At 34.7% G+C, this 10,371-nt stretch overlaps 1 protein-coding gene across 2 annotated transcripts; it reads left to right on the top strand.

Moving 5' to 3' along the window:
• Nucleotides 1-862: 862 nt before the first annotated feature.
• LOC136809826 (uncharacterized) lies at nt 863-5,372 on the top strand. Of its 2 annotated transcripts, XM_067066379.1 has the most exons (7): nt 863-1,006; nt 1,157-1,262; nt 1,534-1,715; nt 2,052-2,208; nt 2,642-2,722; nt 2,885-3,049; nt 3,952-5,372. In XM_067066379.1, the coding sequence occupies exons 1-7, from the start codon at nt 917-919 to the stop codon at nt 4,449-4,451; spliced, it is 1,281 nt and encodes a 426-aa protein (XP_066922480.1). In that variant the 5' UTR covers nt 863-916; the 3' UTR covers nt 4,452-5,372. The 2 variants fall into 2 exon arrangements, with proteins under 2 accessions (XP_066922480.1, XP_066922481.1); XM_067066380.1 differs by lacking the exon at nt 2,885-3,049.
• The last annotated feature ends 4,999 nt before the right edge of the window (nt 5,373-10,371 follow it).

Genomic DNA, 10,371 nt, shown 5'->3' with positions numbered 1-10,371 from the left:
TCGGTGTATTACTCAAGCTTATCCTAAAGAGAAAGATTAATTTTGATATCGACGATTGTTTGGAAACTCGACTTACGGTTCTTGCTGATCACTGTCTCAAACGAAACCCAAAAGAAAGACCCGCTTATATTTTTCTTGCAAATAGAGTAAAAGTAATGCTTGAAGCCGCATGATGGAATTTTTTATTTTTATCTTCACTTTGTCAATTAGCCTTATATTTCAGAGCCCTACATGTTGTCACATTTTGCGAAAATTTTAACCAGATAACACATTTAATCAAAAAGTACAATAAAAGCTTAAAACTATAAACCACATATTCAACGTAGCTTCGTTGAATATCATCAAGCTCGACTGAATAATTTTCGATATCCCATTTTTCTTGTCGAATATATCTGCGTATTATTTGTGCTTTATTTGAACGGTTCAATTTTCGGTTTGAATATTTTTATCTCCTTTTTTTTGTAGAATGATCACAATTATAACCGTAAATGTTACAGTAAATCGATTAACAGAGAGTCTGAATTATATTTATGTCGGTGCCAATGTCTAAAGTGTTAGTCATGGATATGGGTTTGTTCACATTACAGATTCTTTTTTGGGAAGGAAACCTGTTATCATCAACACTAATTCTATAATTTACATGTTTTTATAAGAATAAGAATAGAATAGTACACTTATGCTAAGAGAGCTTGCTAAGTTTGAGGGTGAAGTAATCACCATGGCAACATACTCATATATAGTGCCTCTTTACGAATTGGCCAATTTTTACTGTGATACTCTCACAGAAGCCCTTTTCTTATAACATAGTGTGTATTCACTGTCATCTTTTAAACAGGAAACATATAAAAATGTCTGTCAACGTGTTATCAAGACTCCAGAGCAAGTTAAAATTCTTGATGAGTTATATGAAAGAGGGATGACCTCTTATGGACGAGATCATAAAGAGGTAAAGAAATTGATCGAAGAAGCAGTTGAGAGGACTGGTTTGACTGCACAACAAATAAAGGTAATTTTCGCTAATGAAAATGTCGCAGTCTATTTCGGGTCGAATTCGGATTTTGCTCAACCACGGCGAGAGTTATGATTTTATATTTTGAAAATGTTTTATCTTTTTCTTTAAAGTATTTGAATTCCTTAGTATCCATTCATTTTATAGAATTGGATAAACCACCAGAAAAAGCCTACGGATGATAGCAAAAAAGAAAAAGTGTTGACTCGAAAACCACGAGGCTATGATTTGTTTAGGAGAGAAGAATTAGCAGGTATGTTGAAAGTAGCATGTAATCTAAGATCTAACCAATTTAGATCTTTGGTTTGGATACCAAAGGTTCATTGAATGTTCTCACTGGGGTCAGTTCTTAGGTCAATAAACCAGGTTCCCAATAAATTTTCCGATATGTTTTTTCTTTGATAATCATATTACCCTTTAGTTCAGACGCAATCCCCTAGAAAATGTACACAACTCTATTTTTGCATTACTCATTGCTATGCGTTAAACATAATTAAGGTGGTATTTTTTTTATTTCTCTACAGGCAAGGTCAACCCAACAAACTCCGTGGCTGCGGCAAACAAGGCTTGGGCTGATCTCTCCGCAGAAGAGAGAAAGGAATTCAACGAAAGGGCATCTCAAGTGGTTATACCAAAATTTGAAGACCTTTCACCTGATGCGCAGAAAATTAAGTTGACTTCGATCAGAAACAAAATAAAACAATTAGTAAGTAAATAGAGGATAGTGGATGGTGTATAAAAGTATAAAAGCTATAAGGATAGTGGTAAATAATATTGGGAGAAGATAGAAAGTTCTACAGCTTCACTATAGTTAGAGAAGTTTAAAAAGTGATGTAAAAGATGAGTGAGTTTTCAGCCATATTAGAGATATTATGTCGAGTGATATAAATCAAAAATTGAACGTGAACGATGAACGTATATTTCATACGTTTAGCTTTTGCGTCTATTTTTGAGAAATCTTAAGTGTATAGTGCAGGCATGAGTATTCGTTTATACGTTACGAAAGGTTCTTATAATACAGATTCAAATTTTTCTTTTTTAGTGCACGGAGTTGGAATCGTACGGCGTCGACACCTTGGTAATTGAGGCTGATTCTCTTAGAATGGGGAGGCACATAAACGCGTACGGCAGTACTAAAGCACGTGATTTTTGGGAAGCCCAAGAAGATTTATACTGGGATTTTTCGACATTTATTAATGGTAAGTCTTGACTCGTAATTCTAAGATAAATTCTAACACAAAAGCTTTTTTTTAACTAAGAACCAATGAATCTTTGTTCAGACTGGGCTGTTCTTGAATTTTTGAATTTTTCAGGCTAAAATGTTCTTAAGATGTTCTTAAAATACGCTTAGTTTCTTTACTTAAGAACTTAATATGGTTTAAAATCCGTTAAAATCTGTACTTTATTTGTAATTTCTAAAATCTGAGGCTCAGTCTTAATTTGTTCTTAGGTTTTGGCCAATCTTCATCCCCGTGTTCTTATAAACTTGTTCTAATTGAAAAAAACGTGTATTACTTTTTCAAGAGAAAACGGTAAAGCTCTGTGGGGGCTCTGTTAATTTTATTGTAACTGAAATCAACTTTACATCTTATCTTGTTCAGGACAAAATTTACTGTTTTGTTTCTCTTAAAGGAACGTCCCACAATAAGGCCGATCAGAAACCTTCGAAATCTGTCCGACAAGAAGTTGCAGATTTATTGAACAGCAGGTTCCGTAAGTATTATTAGGACATTATTTATTAAATTCTTTAAGTAAATTAAATGAAGGAGAGAAGGAGGCGTCATGCAAAGTATAACAACCAGGCAGTGGTATTTTTTAGCTGCAGGAAAATTCTGAAATAAAAAGTAAAACTTTTCACTTTCTGTACCTTTTCAGGCAAGCAAATTGGAAATAGAAGCTCTGTGCCTTATAAAATGATATCAGAGGGTGAAATAAAAGTTGATGGCCTTCCAAACGATTTCGAGCTCCGAAACCCTTCGAAATGCGCTAATTGGGAATTGGACATAATTAAACAGCACATGGAAAACATTTCATTCCTTGGTAATTTTTTTACCTTTTATCTCACTAGCAGTCTTCACAGGATGTTATATCAACGACATTATTAATATATTTCTGGGTCATTTATATATACTTGTTAACTTTGGAATTAAAAATACTTTTCGAAAAATGTGAAAACATGTAAAAAGGTATTAAATTTTAAGCATTTTTCAAGCTTTTTCGATACGAATTTTTTTTTTTAAACTGCCTATTTTATTAAAATCTGACTGTGTTACAAAAAAATCGCTTTTGAAGTATTTCAATAACAAATTAGGTCGTAAAATCCGGGGGGTACTAGGTTTGCGAGGTACGGTTTTGTCCGAGCCTAAATTTTGATGATTTTGGGACCCTTTGAGAGACTTTTTTTATTTTTGGTCTATTTTTTCCAAATTTTGGTTTTATTTTCACCAAATTTTTGGAAATCGTGACCCTTTGAGAGAAAAATTTTCTCTCTGTTTAATGTGTTCTTTGCACTTTTTGAAAAGTGAAGTTCAACTTCAAAGTCTTGTATCTTGTGACAACTACCAAAAATTGATGAGCGAGGGTTGCACTAAGAATGTCCTGGGTTGATAATTTTCGAAAATTAGTTAGTTTGGGGTCTATTCAGGATAAGTGTGCAGTCTTTTTTATTTTTGGTACCATTGGAAAAATATTCAAAAGCACAACATTCTACATTAGTATTTGTCTTAAAGAATTAAGCAAAAGTAAAGAAAAAAGAAGATGAAAAAAATGAGCTTTTGATACAAGCATGGCATGAATTTGATTTTTACACCATAAAACTTCATTAGCATTGAAGAGCTTCTTGAAAAGTCAGAGACAAAAGAAAAAAGACTGTCCATTTATCCTGAAAAGACTTTAGGTGTTTTTATTAAGTTAAGATAAAATTGAAAAAAAATTCATTTTAGTTGTCAAGACACGTGAAAAACCTCTCGAAGAAAAAAATACAGAATCAGAATCAGATCAGAATATCGAACTTGAAGGTCAGAATGTGGAAGCAATTGACCAAATGAAAAATACAGAACCGATTGAAGATCAGAATATCGAACTTGAAGGTCAGAACGTGGAAGCAATTGACCAAGTGAGTACAGAACCTGAAGAAGTTACCCACAAAAAAAACCATCGCAAAAGAAAGGCAGCCTTTGACGATCGTCTGGAAGATATTTGCAGGATGTTGGACGATGACGACTTGGTGCCAAATGCTAGTGACCAAGAAGTCACCCTGAAGGAAGTGAAAGAGAAGGATGAAAGAAACGAGGGCTATGTTGAGTACATAAAAACACACGGGAAGGTGAAAGGAGGGGAACGATATTTTGTAAAATGGATCGGGTTCAAAAAGTTGACGTGGGAGAAAGCTGAGCACATCCCAGAGCACATCCTTTCATATTATAAGTGCTCCTTAAAATGAAAAGGTTTTTTTTCGGTGTACTCTCCGGTGCTTTTTGTAAGGGAGGGGGTATTTTCCATTTTTCGATTTTTTTTCAAAATCACTTTATATCATCCCCCATTTTAACCCCAATTTTCCTAGGGAAAATCACTAAAATCACTCATTATGGCCACCCCATTTTATGATTTTTCTACCGGACTGTCGATCCCCTGCTTATTCGACCCCCTACAATTAAGCACAGAAGAGTACTGTACAGTGGAGTCTCCATGCCTCGGACCTTTCTATACCTCGAAAAATATGAATTTCTGCCTGATCTTATGAAAGAAACTTTGAGATAAATTCTCCATACCTCGAACATATTTGCTTTTCCTCGCGTGTTCGAGTTAAAGGGTATCCCCACTGTAAGAAAAGCCTTTTATTCTGCATTTTTATAAATATCTGATGCCTTTTTCATCTAAGCTGGTTTTTGCTAGTCTTTGAAGAGTTTATTCTTCCCATTATTCTTTGGATATTTTTTGTGACCGACTTTTATTAATCGAGTTCGAGCAATAGACAATAAACTTTCAACTGCAGAACTTGATAATCAATCATCCTTTTTGTTTATTCTATAAGGCAACAACAAAAGACTGTCGTTATATTTTGAAACAGTCACTACCCAAAGGACAATTGACTGATAGTACATATGAACTAAATTTATTTGAATGCAATTTTTCAGCCTTTCTGGTTTTTTTTTCACCCTAGAATAATGATGGTACATTTTGGTGATATACATTTGTAATTGTCGAAGGCCGCCTTTAAATTATTTTGGAGCTTCGTGTAGTAGTTGATGTTATTTTTATGTTTTTCTATTTTTCAAAAGAAGCAACATAAATATATTTTAGCATGAACATTATTTTAGATACATTTATTTTTTTTGAAGAAAAAATAATATGCGTTGACGTGTGTTTTCATTCGGCATTCATTTTTTATGAGAAAGAATAATTTCATTCACTTTTTCTAGGCGTGATGAACCATATTTGTTATATTCTACTGAACCGCCCGGCGGCCCAATTTTTTGTAAAATCGTAATAAATTGAGTAGAGGTATGCATGACGTGACTTTATAACAATATTGTAAAATTTAATCTTCAATAGCTTTATCGGCCCTTTTTACGTCGTTTTTAATTTAACGTCGGCCCTTATTACGTTAACCGTAAATAATGCCAAAATTTGCAAGTTTCGCTATTCAGGCTTCAAACAACAGTAGAAAAGTTGACGCCTTCTATAGTTCTATTATTACAATTATTTGTCAACAAGAAACTCATAAAAAGGCAAGAAAATCGGAATTCCCCTTGAGGAAAGAATTGGAGAGCGTCAACTTTTATTAAAAACTTATATACTAAAATTTACACTAAAATGTCTTTTTCGGTAGTAGTTGTTGAAAAGTTCTTTGTAGAAAATGACTAATTTTTGTGAAGATTTGGATGTGCAGTAAATTAGTTTTTCTATCTTCTAATCAACAGACCCAGAATAGGTGGTTAACTTCTTTCTTAGCTCCAAAAGATATCCATCCATCATAAAAAGTTGATAACCTAACAAGGAGTGTTTTCCATGAGTTCTTAATCCACCTACTCTAACCCGTTATTCCAATGATACCTAAATACACATTTTAAATACACATACATATTTTTCTTTTTATAAGCAACCAGGTTGCTAAGGCTCGAGGTCTCAAATTTGCCAATTTTTTTTTTCACTATCTCGTAAAGTAAAAGCTTTTTAGATAATCTAGCTATATGGCAAACGATAGCCCTTGACCCAATAAGCATAAATATGCTATAATATAGGGGTGGTCAAAGTAAATTTTTCAGAAAATGAGCCAGAATGCTAGCACCCCCCCGGCATGACCCGAAAATGGAGTTGCTTATAAAAAATGTACAAATAAATTAAGAAAAACCGTCAAAAAGTAATGTCGCTTTAAGTAAAAAAGAGCGATGCATAAGGTATCATTTCAAATTTCTTGGAATGAACAACTGTTCAGTTGTAATTAACATTTTTTGACTTTAGAATAAGCTAAAATCTAAGCGATTAAGCTTATTTGCCCGAATCGAATGGACGTAAATAATTTCTTTCGCTTCAGCTCATTCCTAATAAATTCTCATGAAAAAAAAGACGAAAAGAGGCTTTTAACTATTCTGAGCACACTTAAATAGAACAATAACGCTTCTATACCCTATACAAGGTTTTCTTGTTGACATTAGTAGTACTTAGTTTTAGTAGTAATTTAATCAAAACTCGAAATAGAATGCGAGTGTCTAATAAAATACGATCAAATTCTTAAATGGATAACCAGATACATAAAACTTAAAATCTAGCCTAAAGATTCCTTCCATGATCCATAGCAAAAGCTCCAAATTTTACAGGCTACCTTTTTTCAAAGCTGAGATATGTAGATTTGTAAATTCAATTTATGCTCGAAAACAATAAAATTTCAACGTGAGATACGAAAATCTAAGATTTCAAAAAAATCGTCATATCTTAACTTCAGAATGTTTATCAGTAAAAATATTTGGAGTTCTTACTGAGCACCATGAAAAGAATCTTTTAGCGAAGTTTCATTTTTTATCTGGCCGTCCCTTTAAGTGGTTTGGGAAGTGGCGGTATGTCTTGGTCGAAGGTAAGACAAATTATCCTATCCAAACGAAAGCAAACTTGCGGTTTACTGCATGCATCCAATCATATCGATATGCAATAGAAGCGTGTACGCAACAAAAGGTTGAACCAGACCCTGGTTGAACGCATTGCTTTGTCACTTTTAATCGATCTTCTTTAATTGGGTAGGGGCACCCTTTAAAATAAAAGATTTTAGTAAGGAAACTTGAACAAAAGATGCGTGCAATAAACAAATGTGTTGCGATTTCAAACACAGATGACTTGGAGAAAAAATCTCGAAACAGTGCAAACAGTAAGTGTTGACGTTTAAAAACTAATGCAGCTATTGAGTACACATTTTTTTTTATAAGCAACTCCATTTTTCGGGTCAGGCCTGGGGGTTGCTAGCATTCTGGCTCATTTTCTGAAAAATTTGCTTTGACCACCCCTAATATTATAGCATATTTATGCTTATTGGGTCAAGGGCTATCGCTTGCCATAGCTAGATTATCTAAAAAGCTTTTACTTTACGAGATAGTGAAAAATTTTGGCAAATTTGAGACCTCGAGCCTTAGCAACNTTTACAAGCTTTTTTACATTGAATTGACACGGATGTGGAGCAAGATTGATCGGAAAGAGGGCAAGAAAAACTTTTTTTGTTTATATCACCACAATATAACAAAAGGCAGACACTGTTCTGATATGAAATATGTGTCTGATATGAAACGGGAACACTTATGTAAAAATAAAACCTTTAACATGGGCAAGTTCGCAATGTATGTAGACCTGAAATCGTCGGGTTTTCACTACCGTCAAATTCGAAATTGACCTCCGAAGCGTCTGACGTGTATGCATTGTTAGATCTAAACAATTCGTCAAAGTCTTCACTGTGGTAAACCCCCCCCATTCATTCGAACCCCCCGTTTAATTGGAACCTAAGAGTAACGCATGAAAATTTATTTTAAGTTTGAAAAAGTTGATTTTTTAAAATTGACAGCGTCTACAAAAGCTTAAAAATATTCTTTTTATGGCGATGCCTCATATGCCGACGAGGTAAATTTAACAATAGAATTTTCGAAAAGTTATTCTTAAGCCGCGCTGCGCAGAAGGGGGAGAAAATTGTTCATAAGAGTGCTGCATAAGCAAATGATAAGAGATAAATCATGTTCTTTATATTCGAATGGGGATATCTTCTTTGTTTGAATAACAAAGAGATTCAAATAATAGAAAGCTCGTAAAGATTTGAATAATAGAAGTTCAAATAAGCGAGAGTTTATTATCGTACATAGAAAAATAAAAAAAAACAAATTTACCTTTGGCCCCATATACAACGACTTCACATAAGCTCACTCTCCCACTGCTTGGCTTCAAAAGCAAGACAACATTGCCAATAGCTCCGACCGCACATTTATACTCTTTGATGTAAACGTGTTTCATGTTACCAGTTTTAGCACAAAAGCTTCTCTTGTCACCGATATCATCAACATATATATAACATTCGATAGGTCGTCACTGGTCCAGTTATCAACAACATTATACAAGATGACACTCTTAATTTCATAAATACCATCTAAAATGACCCTCCATGATTCATGTGACCCATATCCAGTCTGAGAGATCAAATGATCACGTGGAAGACATTGGTTGTAGTTACCATCAACTGCAAAAGAGGATTTTGGTTGATTCCATTGATTGTATGCACTCGAGTGGTATGTTGGTCTCTTCAATGCAAGGTTACCACCTAAAAGATTTAAGTAAGTAAGTAAGTACGTTTGCGACCGCAGTCGAGGGCGACCCAAAAGCTCCCTTTTCGTATAGCTGTCTACCCGAAGGCAGGGGAGGGCGGCACTCCTTTCCCTGGATTTCTCCACTTACCCTTGATCCGTCTCTTTAGCTGCTGAGCATCAAGCAGAGAGGCATTAAGTACCATTTTGGGAATCTTTGGTATGACCCGGCTTGGGATCGAACCCACAACCTTGCGCACCGTAGCTGGATGCTTTACCATTATGCTACGGTCGCTTTGTATTTATTAATTGCCTGGTCAATAGACCTTTTCATAAATTACGTTACGAGCAACGTTTACCTTGTTTTCAAAATATGGCTATGGTAATTGATTCCCAGAGGAGTTCCTAAGAAGTTTACTCTATTTATAAAAGTAACACTTGAAGTTACCGTTCGGTATCAGCAAGTTTTTCAATATGAACAATTATCTGACATGGCAGGAATCAAGAGAATGGAGTCTTGATTTGTCCAATAATGGTGGAAGTTACGTAGCTTACTAAAATATGAAAAACTTGCAAACGATAAAAATGATATACCTCTATGCAATTGATATTCCTTTTCAGCTTGAATTGCAAATTCTTCCCATTTAGGAACCTGTACCATCACCGTCTCATGCCAATACTTTCGAACCACGGATGATGTTTTGTCTCCAAAAAACGATCTGATAATGCAAATAATTCTCGTTCGCCTTTTTTTTCCATATTACTACTATCAGTCCAATGTTTACCCCATCTTTCACTTGAGCTTACAGAAACATCCAGACGGTATTTACACCATTCGTGGCTTGCGGCATCTGGAATCATTTTACATTTACATTCCATGTTACCATTGTAAGGGTGTAATTTCTGTCCGAAAAAGTTTGTTTTTTGCATTGATTTCATCTTGCTACATGTGAGTGTTCTCCTACAAATACTTTTTGTTTGTGAATCATAAAAATCAAGGATTTCACTATTAACAAATTTTGCATAATCAGCAAGTTCTTCTGGAATGATCATACCTTGTTTCATGAAAAACACAAAATCATCAGTTTTTCCTTTCTCAGCCTTAAAGCTGTCGATCAAGGAACGTAGCACCAGAAGTGTTAAGAAAGAGTATTCTCTAATAGCTTCGAACTGAAACTCCAAACGTTTCAATTCTTGACGGCTTGGATTTGTACCTTTGAACAACATGAAGTGAGCACGGTTTTTTCGGATATCCATGAATGCTGTTCTCTGGCACTCATTAACTGCACTTTCATCTTTGTGATAATAAATCATGCAGTTAGCCCAACCTTCGAATAACACTTCATACTGTTTCTTAACCCATACGCTCTCTGATTTCAAGATACTATCGTCTACATATCCTTTCATTTCAACCATTCTTTTGTTAACTTCTTCAGCAAATTCATTAACTGCTTTATTGGTAGCATCTACAGCTTGCTGTGGTGTTGGTGAGCTGGCAAGAAATCCCAAAGCGCCGCTCACAGCTGCCAACCATGGTGCAATTTTTGATGCAGTTTTAAACAGTTTTCCAAATTTCGCAAAATATGTTGT

This window comes from Clytia hemisphaerica, unplaced genomic scaffold, assembly GCF_902728285.1.
Source record: "Clytia hemisphaerica strain Z4C2 unplaced genomic scaffold, Clytia hemisphaerica genome assembly, whole genome shotgun sequence".
In the NCBI taxonomy this organism is placed as follows: domain Eukaryota; kingdom Metazoa; phylum Cnidaria; class Hydrozoa; order Leptothecata; family Clytiidae; genus Clytia; species Clytia hemisphaerica.
Note: the sequence above shows the minus strand (reverse complement) of the source record. Positions and strands in the feature narration are given on the sequence as shown.

Excerpts from the sequence above, each read along its gene's own strand:
- LOC136809826 (XM_067066379.1), top strand. The coding sequence starts at position 917 with ATGACCTCTTATGGACGAGATCATAAAGAGGTAAAGAAATTGATCGAA. Across the intron at positions 1,007-1,156 it reads TGACTGCACAACAAATAAAG|AATTGGATAAACCACCAGAA; the intron begins GTAATTTTCGCT and ends TTCATTTTATAG. Across the intron at positions 2,209-2,641 it reads TTTTTCGACATTTATTAATG|GAACGTCCCACAATAAGGCC; the intron begins GTAAGTCTTGAC and ends TTTCTCTTAAAG.